At 36.9% G+C, this 25,700-nt stretch overlaps 2 protein-coding genes across 17 annotated transcripts in view; both read left to right on the top strand.

The window, feature by feature from the left end:
- Positions 1–25,700, top strand: part of IFT43 (intraflagellar transport 43) — a 345,957-nt gene that overhangs the window by 1,663 nt on the left and 318,594 nt on the right. The window lies entirely within an intron of this gene.
- TTLL5 (tubulin tyrosine ligase like 5) overlaps positions 1–25,700 on the top strand; it is a 414,008-nt gene that overhangs the window by 253,057 nt on the left and 135,251 nt on the right. Inside the window, exon 31 of one of the 16 annotated variants that reach the window (XM_069091922.1) lies at positions 8,474–9,464. The exons of the other annotated variants lie outside the window; for them this stretch is intronic. Within the exon in view, the coding sequence (XP_068948023.1) occupies positions 8,474–8,762 (289 nt within the window). The 3' untranslated portion in view covers positions 8,763–9,464. Of the gene's footprint in view, positions 1–8,473; positions 9,465–25,700 lie in introns of those variants that run through there. 16 annotated transcript variants of the gene reach the window in all.

Here is a 25,700-nt window from a genome sequence, read left to right as displayed (position 1 = left end):
GAGAGAGAGAGAGAGAGAGAGAGAGAGAGAGAGAGAGAGAGAGAGAGTGTGTGTGTGTTTATTCTTCCCTCTTTGAACCAATTCCAATAAAGATGAAGTTCAAGCATTGCCTGACACCACGACCCCATTTTCTCCTCCACTGTAAAAACTCATTCTTGTTTACATCTTTTATGTGAGAAAATTTTTACCATTCTACCTCTCCCTCTTTCTCTCAGTGTATCCTTATTTCTTACCCCTTCATTATTTTGGAAATCATTCCAACATAATCAACTCACATCCATGCCCTCTGTCTATGTCCTAATAATGGTAAAGTTCTTAGGAGTTATATGTATCATCTTCCCATACAGGAATATAAACAGTTTAACTTATTTAGACCCTGATGATTACTCTTTTATGTTTACCTTTTTATACTTGAGTCTTGCCTTTAAATGTCTGATTTTTTATTTATCTCTGATCTTTTCATCAGGAATACTTAACAATCCTTTATTCCATTAAATATTCATTTTTTTTTCTCTTGGAGGATTATACTGAGTTTTGCTAGGTAGGTTATTCTTGGTGGGCTTCCTAGCTGCTTTGCCCTTCCAGAATATCATATTCCATGCTTTCCCCTCCTTTTATGTGGAAGCTGCTAAATAATGTGTGATCCTGACTGTGGCTCCATAATACTTGAATTGTTTCTTGAAGTATTTTCTCTTTGACCTGGGAGCTCAGGAACTTGGCTATAATATTCCTGGGAGTTTTCATTTGAGGGTCTCTTTCATGAGGTGATCAGTAGATACTTTTGATTTCCATTTTACCCTTTAGATCTCAACTATCGGGACAATTTTCTTTGATAATTTCTTGAAATATGTTTAAGCTCTTTCTTTGATAATGGCTTTCTGGTAATCCCAGTAATTCTTAAATTATCTCTCCTTTATCTATTTTCCAGATTGGTTGTTTTTCTGATAAGATATATCACATTTCCTTCTATTTTTTTCATCCTTTTGACTTTGTTTTATTGTTTCTTGTTGTCTGATGGAGTCATTAGCTTCCACTTACTCAATTCTAATTTTTTTTTTGGAGGGTAGAAGGTAGGGTAATTGGGGTTAAGTGACTTGCCCAAGGTCACATGGCTAGTTTTTTGTGTTAAGTGTCTGAGCTTGGATTTGAACTCAGGTCCTTCTGACTCCAGTGCCAGTGCTTTATTCACTGCGCCACCTAGCCGCCCCCATACTCATTTTACAGATGAGCAAACTGAGGCCCAGAAAAGTCAACTGACTTTACCAAAGTTACCCAGACAGTAGTAGGCAGCAGAGCTGGGATGCAAACTCAAGTTTTCTGACTCAAATATACAGTCACAGAATTGCATAAGAAATTTACAGAATATAAGAATTATTCATATTTATTGTTTGTTAATTACAGTCCAGTGTTTGATTTGTTCAAAATGAAGTTTCAAAAGCGCTCCAAACATGTATGTCACTGTCAGAGAAGAGATCCTGTTTAGATACCAAGTCATTGTCATATATAGATAGATGGATATAGATAGATAGATATAGATATGCAATATTCCTCAACAGATGCAAACTTGGAAATAACTTTGTTTAAAGATCAGGATTAAATGAGGCATCAAGTGGGGAGAAATATATCTCACTGAAGATGTCTGGCATTGTCATGGAGAATGTAAGTCCTCATGCTCCTATTTGCTGGTATCAATGTTCTAATTTAATCGAGCCCCAAGAACTCCTCAGTGTAGTGCTTCACTGAGTCCCCTAGTCATTGAAAATAGATCGATCTTTGCAAAAGAAAAATGAGATGTGGAAGTACATAGTGCCTTCATTATGACGGACATTTGAACGACTAGCCCACTGAATTTGGCCATCAATACAGAGATTATAGACTGGCACTCTAGTTAAATAATGAGCTAGGTACATAATTGAATAGAAAAGAACAGGCCTAGATCATGTTCACTAAATTATGTAGTTTGTTCAGTGATGACCACATTTCTTACTAGAATAAAATACTATAATATATATTATACTATACTATACTATACTATACTATACTATACTATATTATACTATACTATACTATACTATACTATAATAAAAGTTCACCTTTTTAAGACCAGTTTTCTTTCTCCTGGTGATTCTTATTCTACAAATCATGGAACACCATAATCTTAGATGATTTAAAATGTTTCCAAAAGGAGAATGAAAAGATATGCATATTGTGTTTAAGTACACAGCATTATATGATGACTTGCACTTAAGAATTGGCACAAAAGGCTTCTGATTGGAAAGGAATTCAGGCTCTTCATGTAATGAAAGCAAGAGATAATAGAAAGTCCAGATATTAAATTCACATCCACAAAATATTTAAGCAACTAGAGAAAGCGTAAATCCTTGGTGATGGATTTATGGAAAGGTATAGGCAAATTTGCACAATAGTGAGCCACCATCTGCATTAGAAAATTAATCCAACCAATGAAATACCAGTTTCTTTAAAGTATTGAAGTATACAGAGGCACTATAGTGGGTCTTGAAAGAGATACAAAGTTGAGAAGAGACTGGTTTTTCATCTTCATAGAATCTGTAATCTCATAAGGTTAATTGGATACATTTCCATATGCAATATGAAATAACAACTAATAAATACATTTAAGAATAAAACTGGACGATAAATAGATGAAAGATGAAGACCTGCAAAGATTATTTAACCTCTCTTCACTATCAAAGACAGCATAGCTCTACCACATTGGGGCTCAGTCTAAGATTTGCTCATAAAGGAAATAGAAATGTCATGGAAGAAAAAAGTGGAAAAAGTAGCTAGACTGTGCCACTCCATGTATCCAGAGGAGGTCCATCCTGAAAGTGACTCTATTTGAGGGCTTTAAAGATCCAATCCTAGAGATATCTGAATCTGCCAAAGAATAAGAAGAAAATGTTAGACCTTAGTATTTCTAAGACAAAATAGAGCATTAATAAATACCAAACCATATGCCTATTTTCCTGCCCACATAAAAAAAAAAAAACTATGAGAATAATCTCTACTGTCTTTCACAAGTGATATTTCCCAGTAGAACTACATTTTTACTGTCACACAGTCAACTAAAAGGTATAGAGAATTCTGCAAGATCTCATTTAACTTACTGTTAACTAATAAAAAAGCATCTGTTTAAGTAGAACAAAATACTGCCTTAACATCTCTCCTACATCAAGTTAGTTCTCATGCAAATGTTAAAATTACACAAAATTCTTTGAAAGAAATAAGACCGCCATTTTTCTGCCCACATTAATATTAAGCAAAGCATAGACCAGGGAGATTTATGGTCAACAGTGGTGTTTAAAACTGTCACAGACAGGTTGTAGCACAGAGTTTAAGTGGAAGAAAGATTTCCTTTACATTAGTGAGGTCTTCCACATGTTAGATGATAGTGTACAGATTGCATAAATCTCTAAAACACTGAAGAGACTTCTAAATAATCACCCAATAGAGTTCAGCTTAACTAACTGTAGTGGAAAAATACCTGGTAGATGAAGAATTGTCTCAACCATAATATGCAGTTGGATAGACAACTTATAGAAGTTATCCAACTGCTTATGTATCTGGAGCAGGCAGTGCAAATGAACAATTAATTGTGTTCAGAATTTAACAAGAGACGTTGAGCAGGCTCTGTTGCCTTTGGGAAACTACTTTTCCTCTAATAGTAATAATAACAACATTTAGCATTTGCATAGTGCTTCAAGAGTTGTAAAACTCTTTATGTATGTTAACCCATCTGATCCTAACTTCTTCCTGAATCAAAGCTCCATATTTTTAATACCTATATTATTCTATTGATGCTTGACTATGATTCTTGAGCATTGCCAAAAGGACAAGAAAGAAGGCACACAGAGGGCAACATGAGCAGACTACATTGCAAACAAGGAATTATGCAGGAGAAACAGAGTAAAAAAATGGCATCAGAAACTTAACCATTAAAAAATTTGATCCGGTCACATTGTTAGAGTGAAAGAAGACTGTTATCCCCACAGTTTTAGAAGGACATCAGAAAGACTTGCAATACATTGGATTGATCCTCTGTGATGAACTTTTTGGTGAATGTGGGCAAGAACTGAACAGGATTGGCAGGCATGGATGAGTTGTGATCTGCATGGAAGTACCCGCAATGATGAGATCAGAGACCCCTTGGAGTTCTGGAATACAGATCTGGGAAGGCATTCATATTTAGGTTAGGCTTTGAAGAATTGATAAAAATTCATCAGGTGAAGAAAAGGAAGGAGGGAATTATAGACATAGTGGGAATCATGAACAAAAGTAGAGAAACAGAAAAGTTATTGCATGCACAGGGAAAAAAGAGAAGTCCAGGTTGGTTAAGATGGTGGTATATGGGGAAGGGAGTGCTACTAGATAAGGCTGCAAAAAAGTAGAGTACCATGTTTTCCAGGGCAATAGAATGATATACAAAATATCACAAGGCAGTGTTTTAATTTGTAGCACATGAATGTTAAAGATAAAAAAATAGATGTGAGAGTTTAGATGGGCAAGATACCATATCTATGCAAGATTTGCGTAGAGAGAAAATTAGAGATTCATTTAATTATCAAATAATTGTACTGAGAGGCAACATGGCATATGTCACCTTCCAAACTCAGGAAAATCTGAGTTCAAGTCCCACCCCTGACACATAATGACTGTGTGCCTCTAAGCCACTTAAATCTCTCAGTGCTCTAGGCTGTTCTCTAAGATTTGTCAGTTGCTGAAAAGGTTATAACCCACTTTGGTAAGAGAGAGTTTCCTTATCCAGGGAGTTCCCTCTACCAATGAGATCTAAGATCTAATTCCTGTCCCTGTTATATGCCGTGTTATGCCAGACACAAATTATGAGACACCATCCCTGTAGCAGTAGGGGCCCTAAGCATTTGAAATCTGATCATTAAGACAATTGAAAGAAATGAAAGCAGGACTAAGAAGTACCTGGAAGTTGCATTTCTCCTTAAGATCTTGCGCAGACAATAGCCGGGGGCAAATTATTTTTGCATTAGAACTTTGGCAGGAATCACAGAATCTCCGAAGGGAAAGGGACCTCAAAGGCCACTGAGTCTATACTGTGTCTGTTGTGATCTCCCCTCTGTTATACCAAACAAGAGGTCATCTAACTTTTGTGTGCATACCTCTCTTGAAGAGGAACCTCTTGAACTAGCCTATTTTACTTAGAGAGAACCCTAATTATTAGGAAATTTTCTTTACATTAAGATTAAATATGCCTCTTGACTACATCTAACCATTGCTCCTAGTTCTGCCCTACAGGGCCAAGGAAAACAATTCCTCTTTCCTATGACAGACCTCCAAATACTTGAGAACTGTTATTGTGTCCCCCCTAAGTCTTAAGTCTTCTTTTCTTCGGGCTAAACAGCTCCAGTTCCTTCAACCAGTCTTCATGGCAAGACCTTAAGCCCCTTTACTGTCCTGGTATTCTTCTGTTGAAGGCCCTCTAGCTTATCATGGTTCTTCTTAAAATGTGGTATTCAGAACTGAATACAGTACTACATTGGTGATCTGACCAGGGCTGAGTTCAACAGAACTGTCACATACATCCCTAGGCCTGAATACTATGATTCTCAATGCAATCTACTATTGCAATAGTTTTTTTTGGCAGCAGATCCTTTTTTTTATTTATATTGGAACTCATAGCACACTTAAAACTCTTAGCTTATTTTCAGACAAACTGCTTTCTAGTCACTATCTCCCTCATTTTGTACTTGTGAAGTTGATTTGTTGAGCCTAAGACTTCACATTTGTCCCTATTAAATATTAGATTCAGCCCGTTGCTAAAGTTTGTCAGTCTGTTTTTGAACTTGGATTCTTTTATCTAGTGTATTACCTATTCCTGTCCTTGCCACAGTCAGGCACACTGTCAACTCCAACACAGTGATGTCACTGTGGCCCTCTTTGAGCACAAAGGACCACAACCCACAGTCATCTATCTGCACATGTGATAACCGTGCTGTGTGTGTCATTACCGAAGTCACTGACGAAAACAGGGCAGAACACTCCATTAGAGACTGCCTTCCACTGTGACACTGAGCCTTATGTCCGGTTCTGAATATACCTAATCATACACCCCACATTTCTCTGTCTTGTCCAAGGGACTTGGATTTTTAAGCCATGTGAATCTGTCACATACTGTACTCAAAAACTGGCAGACTATCTCTATAGCATCTCCTCAGTCTGCTGGTATAGAACCTATCAAAAAATGAAATGAAGTTAATCAGACATGACCTCTTCTTTATGCAGCTGTGCTAACTCTTTTGTACATATTAACCAATCTGAATATGCTAATTACAGGTCAAAGATAACCAAACAAGGTAGTGGGACAAAAGGTAGGGAAAGCACCAGAAAAAAAGTGGGAGGCCTAAAACTCTGTTTAAGAATTCCAGATAATACAAATAAAGCACAAAGCTATATGATCTGGCTGTAGATCTACCAATAAAAATGCCAGAGACCTAAGAACTTCCCTATGAAAGGGAAAAGAATATACTATGTGTTTTACCAGTGACAAAGAATACCTATGTATATGTAACTTGGAGATAGGCCTCCCTGCTAGTGGAAAAGATGAAAGTGCTGAAGGAATGCTTCTCTTCCGGTTATCATGGAAGAATGATGTATTCCTTGATAATATGAAAATGCTTCAAAGGAAAAAAATAAAGAAATTGAAAGTATATGAAGAGAATAGAAGAATATAGAGAATAGAGAAGGAAAGGGAAGAAGAAAGGATGAAGATTTGGAATTATGGAATAAATATGAGGAGAGAGCTGGTAAAATACCTACCATAGGGCTAAGCTGGTCTTTCTAAGGAGGAGGCAGTTTCTTGTGCTATAAAGAATGGAGATCTAAAATTGCAACCCAGAATGAGGTCATTCAGAGAGATGTTTTCATCACCTCTTCTGTTTAAACATAGGGGCTTAAGGGGAGGAAGAGGTTTTGGAGGTGAATAATATTTGATTGAAAAGATGATGACTGAGAAAATGATCAAATGAGTTCACATAAATAAAGTACTTTGCAAACCTTAAAGTGCTATGTAAATGCTAATTATTATTTAGATTTCCGGACCATGGCTTAAAATAATAGAGTGATAGGCTTTTGATCAGGAATAGACTATGCTTAATGATGGTCACGAAAGATAAACTAAGTCTTACAAATCTGCTTAAGAATACTTTAAACTGAAAATATAGAGGGAAGGAGATTGCCCACATAATATCTGTCAAGCTAGAGAGTAGCAGATATAATAACATAGAATGAAAAATATTAGTAGAGAGGGCTAATTATTCCCATGACATAATATCCAAATATAAAAGTCCATTACCTCTAGTATGCCAAATATAGATGATAAATAAGGTAAACTAGATTTCTTGACACAAATAGGTAAATTTGACCACCTAGGTGTCACTAGAACATGGTAGAATGGAACTTATAACTGCAATGTAGTTTGGCAATGATATCACTTATTCAAAAGGAAAAATAGAAGAAGTGGAGTGAAGATTGATTGATTGATTTTAGGAAATCGACAAACTAGAAAAGGAAAGTATTGTGGAAAGCAATTGGTTAATGATTAACAGAAGGTGAGCTAAAGTAATTGCTGTTGGAGAACACTCAGTCTAGATCACCTGACCAGAAGGAGGAAATAGACAAAGAATTGCCGAAACATCTTAAACTTGATATAAAGGATTGACATAACGCTGATGGAACACTGAGCTATTCAGATATCTTCAGGAGTTTTCTTTCTGAGTGCCAAAAGCAGAGCTTATGTTCAGTTATTGACTAGGTTTAATAATTTCACACTTCAAAAAAGTGAAGAAGAGATGAGAGAAATTGTTATTCTATATGCAGTTCTTATTACAATAAGGAAAAGATATTGCTGAAGTAGAAATAATTGGAACTTTGAGAGGAAGTGGAAAGCTAGGTTATAGTCTGACACACCATCTAGGTTTTGGAAGAATAGATTTCAAAGAATTCAGAGAAAGAATAGTTAGGTATAACATTCTGTAAGGGATGTTGGTCTAAGGTGGATGGTAAATTCTCAAGAATGAAATTATGAAGACACAGACACAAAAAATTCTGATGAGGAAGAAAATAGAAAGCTGTCTAAGGAGACAAATGTAGATGTATAGGGAACTCACTGATCAAGCTCAATTTCAAAAAAATATGTAAATGATGGAAGAGCAGGTAAGTGAAGATGGATACAAAAGAATGTCCAAAAGAGAGTATAGTAAGAATAATAGCATCTGGAGCACTAAAGCTCATAATGAGCTAAGGCTTGTGATAAATGCTAAGGACAACAAAGGGGCTTTTAAGAATGCATTTTGAAAATACATTTTAGGGGCAAGAGGACGATAAAAGAAGGGATAGGACTGCTATTCAGAATGAATGGGACAAAGTGATAGAGAAGGCAGAACCACTCATTTCTTATTTTGCTTCTGTTTTCTCTATCAAGGAGAATGATCTTCGAACTGGGAAGGATAGAGAAAAAAATGGCTAACAGGGAGTGGAAACCGAAGATTATTAAGGAGATAAGAAAGCACCTAGCTACCCTGAATAAGTTCAAGTCATCAGGCCCAGACGAACTACATCCTAAGACCTTGAAAGAATTAGTGGATGTGATTGCTGAGCTGCTAATAGTGATCTTTGAAAAAATCATGGAGAATGGGAAATTTGCTACAGGATTGGAGAAAAGTAAATGTTGTTCCAAGTTTCAAGAAAGGGATGCAGATAGAATCTTTTAGTTGATTCCTGGCAAAGGCTAGAATGTATTACTAAAGTAGTGTGTGAGCAGTTAGAAAGGGAAAAGGTGATCACTGAGAGCCAGTATGTCATCAAGAAGAAAAGGTCATGCCAGAGAAATCTCATTTACTTTTTTGATTAGGCTACTAAATTGGTAGGTAGACTGGGGACTGCTATAGATGTATGCATGGTTTTCAGCAAAGCATCTCATGCTATCCTTATGAAGAAGATGGAGAGATGGGGCCTGAGATAAGTGGATTCAGGAATTGTTGAATCATCTAGACCCAAAGGGTAGTCATTTAAGTATATAGAGAGATATGAAAAGACTTTATAAAGTAATGCAGAGTGAAGAAAGCAGAATCAGAATAATTACACATATACTGATTACAATTATGTAAAAATAGTCCTAGCAACAGAATCTAAATTCACATAAAAGAGATCAGAATAGTACACATAAGCAAATAGATTTTTTTGTTACTTTGTTAAAGTTGATGTATGTGCTGATTTGACAAATTTTAAATGATGGAATTTTCAGTCTTATGTATTTTCAATTTGTGTTTGTATCTGAATGTTCATGGCTGATGAATTTAGAATGAAAAATAAATATCTATTTTTAAAAAGCAGACTATTTATTAATGGATTGAGAGCAACTTAGAATGCCCCAGGGGAATTGTCCCTGGTACTTTAACTCTAGCGATTTTTGACCGATGACTTGTTTGAAGGTATAGATCTCATGCTTATCAAATGGCAGATAAAATGCAACTTGAGAGGAATATAGCACATTTTGAATGACAATGAAGACCCTGAAAGATTTCAATAGACTAGAGTAAAAAATCTAATAAGATAAAATTGGCTTCAATTAAATTTAACAAGCTTTTAGTAATAAAATACTATTATATGTTGGGTACTGTGCTAGTATCTAGGGATACAAAGGCAAAAATGACACAGTCCCTCCCCTGAAGGACTTTGCATTCTGCTGGGGGGAAACAACATATAAACAGCTAAGTAAATGTAACACGTATTCAGAGTGGAGCACTAATAGCTGGTAGAATTAGGTACGGTCTCTTGTAGGAAGTGGTGGTTTTCCTGAGCCTTGAAGGGAACTAGGAATTCCAAGAGGTGGAATAGAGGAAGAAAAGCATTCTGGGTCTAAGGGATGGGAGGCACAAAGCACAACGGGGGTGGAATGTTGTATACAGGAGGCAGCAACTAAGCCAGTTTGGTTGGAACAGAGAATGCATGAGGGAGAATAATGTGAAATTATCCTGGAAAGATACATTGGAGATAGTATATGAATGTCTTTAAATACAAGCTCAGGACTATGTTAATCTAGTCATTAAAGAGATACAAAACTTTTTGAGCAAAGGAGTTAGGTGATCAGACCTATGCTTTAGGAATACCCAATTTGACAAGTCTTGGTTTGGAGAGGGAAGAAAATGGAGGTCAAGAAACCAATTAGGAGTTAACAGCAATACTGTATATAAGATGACAGCTAACCTTTTTGGTCTCGGGATGCCTTTAGTCTCTTAAAAAATTACTGAGAGGGGCAGCTAGGTGGTGCAGTGAATAGAGCACCAGCCCTGGAGTCAGGAGGACATGATTTGGCCTCAGACACTTGTCACGCTAGAGCTGCGTGACCTTGGGCAAGTCACTTAACCCAATTGCCCTGCCTTCCCCCCTCCAAAAAGGCAAAAAAAAAATTACTGAGGGCCTCCTTCAAGGAAGTTACATTGGTAATATATTAATATTTATTTATTATAAATGAAAACATCTTAGTATTATTATGAAAATAGTTTGAATCATGGGAACCCCTGAACATCCTCAAACCACACTTGGAAAACCTCTACTCAGGAGTTAAACATACTGTATGACTAGATAACAGTTTCTGTGAAAAAAAAAATTAGGATTTTACTGAACTGAAAGCTCAATGTGAGAGGCAGATCTTACTTCTGTCACATACTGTCTATGTCAGTCAGTCAATAAACATTTATTAAGTTATCTACTATGTGCTAGGTGGCACAAGGGATAGAGCACTGGGCTTGGAGTCAGAAAGACCTGAGTTCAAATTCAGCCTCAGAAACCTCCTAATTGTTGGTAAACCACTTAACCTGTTTGCCACTGGAGAAGGAAATGGCAAACACTCCAGTATCTTTGTTTAGAAAGCCCCACGGACAGAGGCCCACAGTCATGAAGCGTCGGACACAACAGGCACCACATTCAGGACTAGAGAGAGAAAGAACGGAAAAAGGCAGACCCTGTTCTTCAGGAGCTCGCAGTTTAATTGGAGATGTAGGAAAGGGGAAGGAGAAGATGGAGACATCTTTATGCAAATTATGGATAAAACATTTAACCTCTCCATGCTCAGTGTGACTGGCTCAACCTTTAAATTACAGATGATTTGCTGATCTGCATCATTGGTGGGAGTTTACAAACCAGAGGTCCTCCACACCTCTGAGACCACTAGTCCAGACCAAGAAAATAAAACTCAGTGTGAATAAACAGTCTTCCCGGTTAAAAAAAAAAAAAAAAAGATGGTCTTTGCTTTGGAGCTACATTGAATCACTTCGTGTTCATAGTAAGGGACCTGAAAGTTCTGCTGATCACATCCTGAGTGTTCATTTATTTTTTTGGTACCACGTTTTAGAAAGGGTATTTATGGAAGGAAGCCCATTTAGAGCAAAGCAGCCAGAAGGATGAAGGGACTCTTGACCGTGAGGTAGAAGAAAGATGGAAAAGCAACTAGAGAGATTTAGCCTGGAAGAAAGAAGATGTAAAGTAGTTGAAGGGCTGTCATATGGAAGAGAGATTGGATTTATCCATCTCTTCCACCAAGGACAGACCTAGGAGCCAGGGCAGAAATTGTCCCCCTTATCCCCCTCCCAAAACAAACAAGACAAAACAGATTTTAGCTTGATAAAAGAAAAAGGGAAAAGGGGGAGGGGAGTCCTAACAATTAATACTGTGATGAAATGGACTGCCCCAGGACTCAGTATGTTCTTTATCACTGAAAATCAAGTCAGGCCTTATACAAGTATTTGTCATGCATATTGTAGAGGAAATTTGTGTTCAGGAGTATGGCTTGATCTAGATGCCCTCTGATATTTCCTCTCACTCTGTGATTCTGAGTGGATAGACAATGGATACTTCTTTTTGTCTTGTATAGTTATTTTTCAACATGTCTTTGATAAGTACCAAATGAGCAGGAAAAATTATAAGTCCTGTAGGAGTTCAGGGGAAGAAGAGAGTTTTGAGTTGGAGAGGTTAAAGGAATATTCCGAAAGACATGATTTGTGTTATGCCTTGAAGGGTCTGTAAGATTCAGATTAATGAAGTGAAGTGGGGGAGAACATTCCAAGCAAGGGGGATACTGAATATAAAAGCAATAAAGAGCAAATTATGTCTGTCACACAGTGAAAGGGCGTCAGGGGTTCCTGGGAGTTCAGAAAGTATATTATCCAATAAATATTGGGGAGCAATTGAAGGCTTTGGAGCAGTCGAGTGACATGATGGAAAGATTAAAAAGAATCATGATATGCGGGCTACTTTGGAGCAGGGCCAAGCAGAGACACTCATTGGGGAGCTACTGTAGTCCAGCATGAGCTGACAAGAATCTGAACTGTTGTCGTCTAAGTGGGATTAGAAAAGAGTAATAAATGACGCAAGAGGCTTTTTCTCATGTGCCATGTGAGGATCTTCTGCCAATCTTTTGTCCCCTTGGTTCAGGCCCAGAAATTTGCTACAGATGCTGTTCTTGAACCAATTTGTGGTGTTGGGATTATAATGCTTTGGGAATCAGAAAGCCTAAAGGTTCCTGATGGCTGATCTCTAGTCGATCTTGTTTGGGTTTTTAGGGTGAAAAGGATTTTTTTGAAGTGGATCCCAGTGTTATCATTTTTGTTTTCTGAGACGCCTGAGACTAGACATTGGGTGTGAGGTGCCTACTTCTCAACCACGGTTTTCCACCCACCCACCTGCTTGGCTGCTCTGTCATTGCATATGCTGCTGCTATAGCATTGAGGAATAGAGCCAAACATGCGGAAGTGGTTAAGTGTACCAGCTCCTAGGGAAGCTGTGGCAAGCCAGGGGAGTGGGTGGGTCCTGCTGGATGGGGTTTCAAAGAGGCCAAACCTTTGAAGTTTTGTTTTAGCAGCTGCCAGGTATGCTGTTTCAGCATTTCACAGACTTCTTTGCCATGTTCCTATATTACATTTTTCTTTGCTACAAGTGCTACAGTGTATGATTGTTTAGAAGGTGAATATTCAATTTTGAAATTAGCTGAATACAATGCTTTTGCTTTTTTTTTTTAATGCTGCTATTGGTGAAACCAGCTTCATTTTATTTTCTTTCCACTATATTTCTCCTAGCCCCATCCATTTGTGATCATAAGTGAGATCCAAGCTAAACCATACAGAAGAATCTATTCAATTCAAATATTTATTAGTCATTTGCAAAGTGCAGGGCATCTTGCTAAGCCTTGAGGATGCACAGTCAAAAACAAAATACTCCCTGTTCTCAAAGAACTTACATTCTATTGGTGGCAGCCAACATTTTCCAGTGAAAATTATTTCATGATATTGGAAAATAATTATTTTTGACAAGTTTTATGTCTTACTGTCCCCACCCCACCCCCTAATAATGAAAATGGTACTACTCAGGGACAGCTGCCTCTCATTCATCCTTAAATAGAAGACTCACCCAACCAGATTCCATTTACTGATAAACTGAAGATAACTTTTGATTATTACTGCTCAAGCACCCATATTCTTCAAAGGGAATCTTCCCCATTCCCCCCTCCTCACTTCTTTTTCTCATTTTCTCTGTTTTTCCTTCCTGTCTCTTCCTAGTGCCCCTTTTTTTCCAGCCATGTGTACTGTCGTCTAACACATGGTCAGTTCAAGCTGTTTGACCACCCCAGAGCTAGCTCTAGGCAACTTTCACTCCTCTCAACTCTTCTCACATCTGTTATTTGTACCACTCATTTGGCACCTAACTATGCTAGTTTACTTTGCAGGCATATGACCTTTCTTTCCAATTATAAATCTATCAAGGGCAGGAAACATTTATTTATTAACCTGCTATGTCCAAGACACTCTACTGTGGTATACAAATATAGCTTTGATGTAAAAGCGTTCTCAGGGAACTTTCAGTCTAAGGGAGGGAAAGACATGCACACAAAAACACAAGGGCAAATGAGAAATCCTGGCAAAATGCCTTGAGAAATTTGAGGAGATAAAGATTATGTTCACCTTTGGCATACAGGGAGTACAATGGCACCAGGGAAGGCTTCATGAAGCGGCATTTTTGTGTTTAATCATAAAAGAAGGAAGAGTCTTCAACAAATGAAGACCAGGGAGTGTTGGGGGGGGAGGGGGGGTAATATTGCAGGCATGGAAAATGGCATAGACAAAGACATAGAGATGGCAGAGGGCAGGATAAGAAGGAAGGAATACAACTCAGTTATCCCAATCAAGTATCCACTCTTATTTTAAAAATCCCCAAGAAAATTATGATTCCATTATCCATTCAGTTTAGTTGGTTTCAGATCAATAGTTTTGATGAGTTAAGTAATTAGGAGAGCTTAAAAAACCATGTACCATGATCATGGACTGCCCAGATGTCTTGTCCATGTAAGGTAGTCTCTTTCGTCCATACAAAGGTAGTCCAGTTTGGTTAGAGACTGAGTATGTTAAGAGGTAGAGCTGGGAAGGTAGGCTCAAGCCAGATCATGGAGGCCTTTGAATCACAGGATCAGAAGTTTATACTTTGGCCTTATACCTTTTTAATTTTACCACTGTCTAGCACAATGCCTTTCACACAGTAGCCACACAGTAATTATTTGTTGACTATGCTGAAGGGTATACAGACTATATTACACTGGAAATAAGTTACTTTATTAAAGTCTCACTTTACCGAGCTTGGCACAGTTTTAAAATACTAAAGAGTCGATTCCAGCAGCTTCTTGTCATTGGTTTTTTTTTTCTCAGTCTGCAGACCCCCTCATTAGCTTCAGTTCCTTAGAAGTCATTGTTCGACTTGGTTGTCTCCTGAATGGCTTAAACCAAACATGCTATTTCAGTGGTTTAGATTAGTGAAGACTCGGCATTTTTAGGCCTGGGTTCCCAGGTTCATTCTTCTTTGTTTTCGAATTGTAATTGCTGCCCTGACTCACTATCTCCACACCCCCACTTAAAGCTGATGTCCTGGGATCTGCCCACAGGAAATTCCTGATTAGTTCTCTCTTAGTTATGGAAAGTGAACCCTTTCTTCAGTTCCCCGGAGCTGAGCTGCCCATCTCCATCAGCATATCTGTGTTCCTTCTCTCAGGCTCTTATTTTTTTTGTTTGTTTTCTTTATCTCCCTTCTTGAAAATTCTGCCCCTCTATTCCATCATCTCGCATGGTCTGTCCGATTTGAAGGTTCCATCTACCCATCTCAGCATGACAAGCCACATCCTTTTCACAGTGTGCCCCTTTCAGGGAAGAACTGTACAAATATAGATCAGCATGCCCATGCCATAACCTTGAAAATCATGCCTTCATGTTCATTTAAAACTTGTTTAAATGCTTGAGACCCCGCATTTGCATTTTTGTCATAACCATCTCCAGGTTATCCCTCAATCTATAACACTTTTGGAGGAGGAGCATCATTTTTGTGCCACACCTTATTCCTGAATGACAACACAATCCATTTGACGAATCTATGTGTAGAGCCTTAATGTCATCTAGGCTCGCGACTTCCCTATGTAAAATAATCATAGTTATTTGTGTAACACTTTAAAAGTCTCAATGTACTTTACATATGTTGTCTCATTAGATTGACACAACAACCCAGGAAGATAGGTGCTAGATGCAGCATTTCAAAAGATGGAGAAAATGAGGCACAGAGAATTTTCCCAAGATCATATCGCCAGTGAGTGTCAGAGAAGGAATTGGAAGTCAGGTTTCTTCTTACCCTGTGTCTAGCATTCTTTCCAGTACACCATCCTGTCACTCATTAGGTACCAGTCAAAAAGCATTTATTAAGCACTTAATATATGCAGGCACTGTACTAAGCACTGAGGGTATAGTTTTTGGTACAGAGGTCATTTGATCTAGTCTCCTTTATACAATTGGGACTACATCTCAGTTATTCCAATCAAGTATCCACTCTTATTAAAAAATTCCCAAGAAAATATATAGATTCCATCATCCATTCATTTTAGTTGGTTTCAGATAAATAGTTTTAATGAATTAAGTAATTTAGGAGAGCTTAAAACGCCATGTTCCATGATCATGTACTGCCCAGATGTCTTGTCCATGTAATATTCTTGGCTACAGTAGGTACCGACCAAGAAAGTATAAGTGGGTGAGTACAAATCCATTGCCATTCCAGTGGCCTACCCTTTTCATGATCGGTAGCTACTACTTCCTACATAAAAAACCACACGATGATTAAGTCATTGGAAGGGTCCAACACTTTAATGTTATTCATGAAGCTATGCTTCTGGTTTTGTTCATTTTTCAAGAGAAAGTGCCTCACAGTGGAAAAATTTCTCTCGAGCCTTAGTGAAATAGCTGATCACTTTGGTCCAGTAAGAATATTTTCCACACAGTTGACTTCTGTCAGTGTTGTCTGATGCTCATAATAGAATTAAGAAATGTTCTGAGCCCCAAACATTGCCGAGTCTATGAGAGAATTTAGAGAATTGTTTTTTCTTCTCCAATTTTTAATGTGATATAGAATGGAAACTGTACCTAAATGTTTTATAATTGTCCTGTGACTGTAAAATTTCTACCTTATTCCATTACTCCTTTGTTCTCAGTGGGTCTTCATACAGACTTATATATAGCCAGTTGTACTTTTAATGGAGTAAATAAATTATAATACACATGGGTATTCAATTTCACAAATGATCTCCCTGTGACTAAACGATGTAAGTTAAGGAAGGAAGTATTCTTACTTTGCCTCCAAAGTTGAAGGTTCTGAGATTCTCACTGGCCTTTCTCTCTTCTTATTGTCACAACTAATTTAATGTAGAATAAATCAGATGGTTGAAAGAATTCCTTATCTTTTCTCCATCTTTCATAAGCATTTTCTCCACCCTCACTTTTATTTCTAAATGGTTTCTTCTAAGCTGTCTGTCCCCTCCTCTTATGAATAACCAGAATAGACACAAACACCTGCTGAAAAAAAAGCTCATTGGAAAATATTATGAAGGGGGAAAAATGTTTGATGCATTTTTAATATAAAATAGAGGGGGAGGGGAGGGCACAGAGATAGAAAAGTAGTGGGGAGATAGGAAGAGTAAGGGAAAGGCGATTATTCACCCTAATGGGAAACAAATGTTGGCTAGAATGCCTATTGCCTTCTCAGACTCTCTGTAAACTGAATGGCTTTTCAGAGTGATAATAAGGGAGGCCAGGTGCATGAAGACCTTAATCCTTCCCTACCTGGATAGTGCCCCCAAATAGACTTTAGATACCCCTACCTATTAAAGCTTCCCACTCCATTTGCTACCATCTATCCTGAAGGAACACTGATGCTTTCAGAATTACCACTGTCTATTTTATGGCCAATCCACAAAGACACGGGGAGGTAATATAACAAGGTGACATGTGTGAGCCATATACAACCTCTGTTATTATGTTTGATTTTCACATCTGGTTAAGACTTTGAAATGGGAATACGAGCAGTATGCAAATGGTCAGAAGCATTCCATGTTTGAGATCATTCATTCTCTCACTTTTACTTGTTTGAAGGGAAGTTAAATGAAGAAGAGAAACCCAAGTGATATAAAATTCTTTCAAATAATAGTAATTCCATCACACAAAAACCCTACTATTGAAAGCCTTCTAATAGGTAAAGGCTATCCAAAGGTGTAGGAGGGTAGTCAGTAACCCGGAGAGCAAAATCACTGCTTTCTTTCCAGATTGCTATTTGTAAGTTTGCTGTTTAGAAGGTACACTGTGCTCTTTGATCTGAATCACCAATCAACTGTCATCTCCCCCCATCAAACTGAGGAGGAGGAATAGGAAGCAAGGTGCTATATTGACTGCCTACATGAGGCATTTAATTCTCTCCCTCTTGATTTACACTCTCTGCAAGCTGCCTTTTAAAGCCACCTTGTACCAAGGAAGAAGCAAGACTTATTTTAGTGCCAAACATTTCTCATTTCCTAAGGTATAACCTTGTCATGAAGAGGATTTATTTCTTGTTAGTGAACATCATAAGCAGACTGAGTAATATAACTATCCTGTGTTCAATATAGTTTCCATTTTAATTAAATCTTTAATCATGATCTGATTCTTTTAAATCTAGCTTGATTTCATTAGAGACTGGGCTAGTAAACTAAGATTATTAGCCACATTGTGTGGTAACATAATTTTAAGTTAAAAGATACCTTGTTAATTTAGGGGTTAAGAATTTAAACTGACCTAATGTAATGAATTCAATTTAACAAATGTTTGTTAAACACCTTTTTTGTACAGAGTACTAACTACAGTAAGTATGGTGGGGGGGGTAGGGGAAGATAAGACAATTGAATAAAGTACAGCATTATTTGAGTTATTGTAGATTAATTCTTTGAGGTAGGTAGTACATGTTTTAATGTCCTTCTTTTATAGTTGAGAAAACAGACCCAAATAGGTTAATTAGCTTGCTCGTGGTCACACTTTCTGTTAAGGTCTGAAGCAAGATTGAAACCAGTTCTCCTGAGTTGAGCCCTTTTTCATTTTGCTCTGATCCCATTGAATAAATCATGGTCACATCAAGAAACTTGCTGTCTAATATAAAAATGAGAGTGTTAATAGAGTATGTTATGCTTATCGATGGATAATATGTCTGTGAACTATTATCTTTGATATCTTTTTCAAAGGAACTATCATAGCAAGAGTAGAAGGTCCTTCCTTCACCTTAGACTCTATAAAATTTTGATGTCAGGCTTATGAAGAGTCATACATAACATTAATTCAGGGGTTAAAACAATGACAGTCACAAAGAGATGAATTATGTATTTCTTCAAGAGTGGCAGGATGTTAGAATTGAAATAGAACTCTACAACTCTAGAGGCCTTTAAGTTCAACCCAAAACTCTTTATTTCTATTTTTACTGTATTAGCTCCAGATATCCTAAATGTCAAAAGAACAGAGCTTGCCATTCCAAGAGAGTACTTGGTTGGTTCATCAGAAACCTAGATCACGTCCCAATCATTCCCCAAGATAATGATGTGAAATTGTAGACTATAATGATTTAGTATTTAGGGTAGATAACTAACTGTGAGGGTAATTGAATTATCTAATAGCTTATATAGTAGTTTGCTCTAGTTTAGTGGTAGCTGCCTGTATTTAACACTAGCAGAAACCTTGGTATGGTGTTTTTGTTAGTCAGCAGGACAGAGAGACCTTACAGAGACCTGCCCTGACAAAACACAAGCATGTTCCCACCATGTCTGTAACTTTGACTTAGGGAACAGGATGCAATTTCCTGCCTTGATGAAAGATTTTTTTCCACAGGTTCTTACCACAGTTGAAAATATCTCATGGCTAACTCTTAGAAACAGTTCTTACAGTAAGAAAAAAAACGTATCTTATTAATGTACATTTTGTTTTCTTCCCCTTTAGTTTGTTTTCTTTTTAAATTTTTTTCCCCATTTTTCTCTCCTTCCCACTTCTCCACCTTTTTCCCCCCATAACCTCTTTTGTGATTTTCTTCTTCTAATTTTCCCACTCTTAAAATCTTGTATTTCTTCAAAAGTAAATTGGACAGGTAGAAAAGGTACAAATAGGGTGGGGTTTTAGAACTGCCTCCAATGACCCTTGGCCCTGATCATGGACAATGGGCAGAAATGGGGCACTAAAGCCAGAGAAACTTTGGACTTGAATGTTCCGAGTTGTCAGCTGTTCTGCTTCATCGGGAAACAGTAGCGACTAAGGGAACTTAATTGATACGATGGGTCAGGAATTCTAAATCTGTGTGATACCTTTTAAGACATTTGCTACAAATTGGGTTTGACCCCAAATACAGTTCAGAGCAGAAGTACACACAGTAACAAGAAAGCCTAGACAACCTGAACATTCACTTCCACTTAAAAAACAATCCCCCCCCCCACATTGGCTTCTGCTTTCAGGGTTTCAAAGTACATCTTGTGGCAGGTGGGTGTGATCCAGTTTTACAAAAACCAGCATCTGCTGTCATATGGTAGCTAAATTTTTAACAATAGGGCACCAGTCTTTTTCCTTTTACTTAACAAAAATCCTACTGAGCTGATTTCAGCTTGGTTCCTGAGTGAGCTTATTAGTGTTCTCCTTTAGCTCTCGTTAAGTGTCGCACTTTGCTCACTTCATTTCTACCATACAGCTACATTTTTAAGGTCTTGTTGTGGTATGATGGTCATGCCAAAGTACAAAGGTAGATCAAAGACATTTCTTCTTAATGTGACTGAGGAGCAATGGATCTTTTCAGGCCCAGTTGGCTAAAAGGTAAGGGACCATGATTCTTCATCTACACTAACTGGTTCCAGAGTTTCAAGATGTCTTTTAGAAACTTCTTGTAAACTTGAACTTTTCAGAGATTTTGATTTTATGTCTTTCTTTGTGTTCTTTCAAACCTAACCTAAAAGTTTGTGCCAGATGCACTGAGAAATCTAATTTTTCTTCGTATTTCTTCTTTCCGGGGGCCATCCCCACAGTCACAGTGATAGGGCTGTGGAAATGGCAAGGGATCTGGTTTGTTTTTATGTCCATTTTTTTTTCAAAAAATTTTATTTTAAACTCAAACACCAGAACACAAATAGAGAAGAGAAAAAAGAAGCAAAAACATATTATAAACTTAAATATTGGAACTTAAATACAAAGTTAGAAAGAAATTAAAACATGTCATCTGCATATCAGAACACACGAGAGGATTCAAAATATGTTAACAACAGATTTTCATTTCACGAAAGCCTATATGATAAATAATACTCGTTGTGTTGAAAATTTTCCATCTTTTTTTTTGCTTCCTTGTATATATAGATATATACATTCCCAAACCTGTTCTACTCCTGATCTTTGTTTTTATGTATATGCATATCTCTTGTTTCCTATCCCTTCTTCCTCTTCTACTTTATTTTTACCCACTACCTTGCCCTCCTATGACTTGCCTACCCTCCTCCAAGGATCCCTCCCCTATCCTCCCATTCCCACAAATCTAAACACCCTTCTATACCCCTCCTTACCTATTCTCTCGCCTTCCGCTGTTAAGATCCCTTCCTTGTCCTCTCCCCCCTTCCTATGCCCCTACCATTTTATTTCTTCTGAATTTGGAAGACTTCTGTACTCTTTTAAATATATATGTATTTTTCTCTCATACACCCATTCCCGATGAAAAGTAGGTTACCAAAACTAATAGCACTCCTCTCCCATCTAATTCCTATGTATCAATTCTTCCTCTTGCACCTCATTTGTATAAAATAATTACTCCTTTTAGCTGTTCCTAAATGGTTTTGCTTTTTAAATTCGTATCATGCCCAGGTTTTCTCCAATCTTTTTTATGAACTATCCAATTATTAATAAGAATCTTAGACATACATTTTACATATATAAAAAGTAAATAGTCTATCCTTATGAATCCCTTATAATCAATATTTATGTACCTTATATTTATATTGGTTCTTGTATGTCAAATTGTCTATTAAGTTCAGGTTTGTTTTTTTTAAAGTTTTGAATACCTGAGAGTTTATCAAATGTCCATTTTTTTTTCATTCAAGATAATAGTTAACCTTATAGGGTATGATTATTTTTGGCCAAAGCCCCAGTTCTTTTGTTCTTTGATATGTTGTGTTCTAAGACCTTCAGTCCTTTAAAGTTTCTGCTGGTAGGTCTTGTGTAATTCTAATTGTGGTACCCTCATATTTAAATTGTTTTAATCTTGATGCTTTTAATAGTTTTTCCTTGAACTGGGGATTTCAGAATTTGACTATGATATTCCTATGAGTTTTCTTTATAAGATCTCTTTTAAGTGGTGATTGATGGATATTTTCTATTTCTGCTTTTCCCCCTTGTTCTAATGCTTCAGGACAATTTTCTTTAATTATTTTTTATATCATTGTATCAAGATTCTTTTTTTGATCATAACTTTGTTAGTCCAATTATTTTTATATTTTCTATTCTTAATCTATTTTCCAAATCTGTTGTTTTTCTCTTATAAGATACTTCACTTATCTTGTATTTTTTCATTATTCGTATTTTGTTTAATCATTTCCTGATCTCTTATAATTTCACCAGCTTCATTTTGCCCAATTCTAATTTTCAAGGTGTCATTTTCTTCCTTAAGATTCTGAATCTTCCTTTCTAGTTGGTTGACTTTCCTTTCATACCCTTCCTGTTTTTCTTGCATTATTCTTATTTTCTTTTTTAGTTTTTCCTGTATCTCTGTCATTTGATTTTTAAAGTCTTCTATAAATTATTTTTGGGCAGGGACAATTTGATGTTACTCTTTGGGGGTTTCTTTACTTCAATTTCCTCCTCTGAAGATGAAGCCTGGTCTTCTCTATTCCCATAATAGGTTTCTTTCTATAGTTGGATTCTTTCTCCTTTGCCTGTGCATTTTTTTTTTTTTTTTTTTGTGGTGATAGCTTAGTTATTTGTAGTCACCTCTAGCCCTGGGATATGGGAAATGGTGCCTCTTGCCCCAGATCTTCAGTTTTCCCCTGTAGCCTAAAACCACAGCTTTCTGCCCCACTGTTTCTACATTCACCATGTGTGTACTGGTACCTTCTTGCCCCCACTGCTCTTTGCAGCACAACTGGGTTTTGGTGTTCCTGGTCGGCAGAGGTTTCCCTGAACTTCCTGGGCTCAGACAGCCAACCCTCATCACTATCCCAGGAGTAAAAATGCCAGTGGCTGGGCTGAGGCAACCCCTCGAACCAACTAACCCCAGGACTTGTGACTTGTTGTTTAAGAGGCTAGCCTGGAGGTTTTTACTCTTCACAGGGAACAAACTTCATCCTGGGATTTTTCTTCTGATCTTCTCAAATCGTCCTAGGAGGACTCCAGTTATGCTCCTGTTTTTTGGGGGGGAGGGGGAGTTTGCCTTTATTAATTTGTTTGTTTACTTTTATTTTACAAGATTCAGTTCCACAATTCCTTGAGTTTCAAATTTCTCTCCTCCCCTCTCCTCACCCTCCTCCCGCCCCATAACGGCATACAATTAAGTATAGGATCTGCAAATACTTTCACATTAGACATTAGTCGGGTTATAAAGAAGGATTGTATCCAATGGAATGAACAAGGGGAAAGAGGAAACAAAACCAAACAAGAAAAAGAAAAAGATCAGGTAGTTTTCTTCAATCTGGATTCAAACTCAGTTCTTTCTAGTTCTTTCCCTGGATGTAGAGATCTCTCTCCACCATGAGTCTTTTGGGGTTGACTTATAACCCTGCATTGCTGAGAAGATTCCAGTCTATCAGAGTTGGTCATCAAACATACATTGTGTCTGTAATTGTGAACAAATTTCTCCTGGTCCCACTCTTCTCACTCAGCATCTGTTTGTATAAGCCTCTCCAGGTAAATGTGACCCAGCTCTCTATGTACCTGAGAAATGAGGCCTTTATCAGAGAAACTTGCTAAAAAAAATTTTCCCCCAATTTCCTGCTTTCCTTCTGATCTTGGCTGCATTAGCTTTATTTATGCAAACCCCTTTTATTTTAATGTAATAAAAATTATCCATTTTACTTCCTATGATCATATCTATCTCTTGTTTGTCCACAAATTCTCCCTTTATCCATAGATCCAAGAGGTAAACTTTTTTCATGCTCCCCTAATTTGCTTATGATATTTTCCTTTTTGTATAAATTATGTACCCATTTGACCTTATCTTGGCATACACTGTGAGATGCTAGTCTGTACCTAGTTTCTGCCAAACTGCTTTCCACTTTTCCCAGCAGTTTTTATCAAATAGTGAGTTCTTGTCTAAAAAGCTTGGATCTGTGGACTTATCAATTATGAGATTATTATAATAATTTTCTACTGTGTATTGTATACCTAGTCAATTCCACTGATCCAACACTATAATTTTTAGCCAGTACCAGGCTGTTTTCATTATTATCACTTCTTTTTTTTTTCATTGATTCCCTTGATCTTCTTGACCTTTTGTGCTTCCATATGAATTCTGTAATGACTTTTTCTAGCTCTATAAAATATTTTTTGGTGGTTTGATTGGTATGGCATCAAATAAGCAAATTAATTTAGGTAGAATTACCATTTTTATTATATTGGCTTAGTTTAACCATAAGCAATTAATATTTCTCTAGTTGTTTAGATCTGTCTTTATTTGTGTGAAAAGTGTTTTGTAATTGTGTTCATATAGTTCCTGGGTTTGTCTTGGCCGATAGACTCCCAAATATTTTATATTATGTATAGTTATTTTAAATGGAATTTAGCTTTCTCTTCTTGCCAGATTTTGTTGGTAATACATAAAAATGCTGATAATATATGTGGGTTTATTTTATATCCTGCAACTTTGCTAAAGTTGTCAATTGTTTTTTTATTTAATTCTCTAGAACTTTCTAAGCATACCGTCAGATCATTTTCAAAGACTGATAATTTTGTTTCCTCATTGCCTACTCTAATTCCTCCAATTTCTTTTTTTGTCTTATTGTTATAGCTAGCAATTCTAGACAGTATCGAATAATAGCAGTAATATCCAAATTGTTTTCCAAAATAGCTAGACAAGTTCACATTTCTTCTGACAGAACACTGATATTCCTGTTTCTCATAGCCCTTCTAACATTTTTCATTTTTTCTTTTTTTGTCAACTTTGCCAGTCAGAGGTATATGAGGTGGAATTCCAGAGTTGCTTTAATTATATTTCTTTATTAGTGATTTGAAACATTTTTTTCTTATGGCTATTTATAGCTTTTGGGTAGCTAGTTGGCACAGTGGATAGAGTGCTCTGCCTGGAGTCAGGAAGACCTTTCTGGCCTCAGACACTTACCACTTGTGTGAACCTGGGCAAGTCACTTAACTCTGCCTCAGTTCATCATATATAAAATGAGCTGGAGGGGTGGCTAGGTGGCACAGTGAATAGAGCACTGGCCCTGGAGTCAGGAGGACCTGAGTTCAAATCCAGCCTCAGATACTTAACACAAAAACTAGCCGTGTGACTTTGGGCAAGTCACTTAACCCTAATTGCCCTCCAAAAAGCAAAAAAAAAAAAATGAGCTGGAGAAGGAGATGGTAAATTATTCCAATATCTTTACCAAGAAAACTCCAAAATGGGGTCACAGAGTCAGACAGGACTGAAACAACTGAACAACAAAATTTATAGCTTAGATTTCATCCTTTGAAAATTGTCTGTTTATGTCCTTTTATCTATCATTTATCAGTTTGGGAATGGTTCTTATTATTGTATATTTGAATAATTTAATTTTGTATCTTAGAAATAAGGCCTTTTTCACAAAAACTTGCAAAAAAATTTTACAAGTTAACTGTTTACCTTCTAATCTTTTTTTCCTCTATTATATTTATTATTTATTTTAAAGTTTTTAAAATTTTTAGCTCTATATTCTTTTTTCCCCTCCTTTCTCTACCCTACTCACTAAGAAGACAAGCAATATTATATTAATTTTATGTGTGAAATCATGCAAGACATATTTCCATATTAGCCAAATTGCCCCCCCCCCAAAAAAGCAAGAAAAATAAAGTGGGAAAACTTTATTACAGGTTACATTCAGAGCTTATCCGTTCTTTCTCTGGAAATGGATAATTTTTTTTTTATCATTAGTCCTTTAAAATTTTCTTGGATCATTTTATTGATCAGAATAGCTACGTCTTTCACAGTTGAGCATCATTACAGTTTTGCTGTTACTGTGTACAGTGATCTTCTGATTCTGCTCATTTCACATCAGTTCATATAGCTCTTCCCATGTTGTTATGAAACCATCCCTCTTGTCATTTCTTAAAGTACAATAGTTTTCCATCACA

This window comes from Petaurus breviceps, unplaced genomic scaffold (genome assembly GCF_028583685.1).
Source record: "Petaurus breviceps papuanus isolate PSGF00001 unplaced genomic scaffold, PetGlider_PUasm1.0 189, whole genome shotgun sequence".
Lineage (NCBI taxonomy): Eukaryota > Metazoa > Chordata > Mammalia > Diprotodontia > Petauridae > Petaurus > Petaurus breviceps.
The sequence above is the reverse complement of the archived record's forward strand: the minus strand, read 5'-3'. Positions and strand labels throughout refer to the sequence as shown.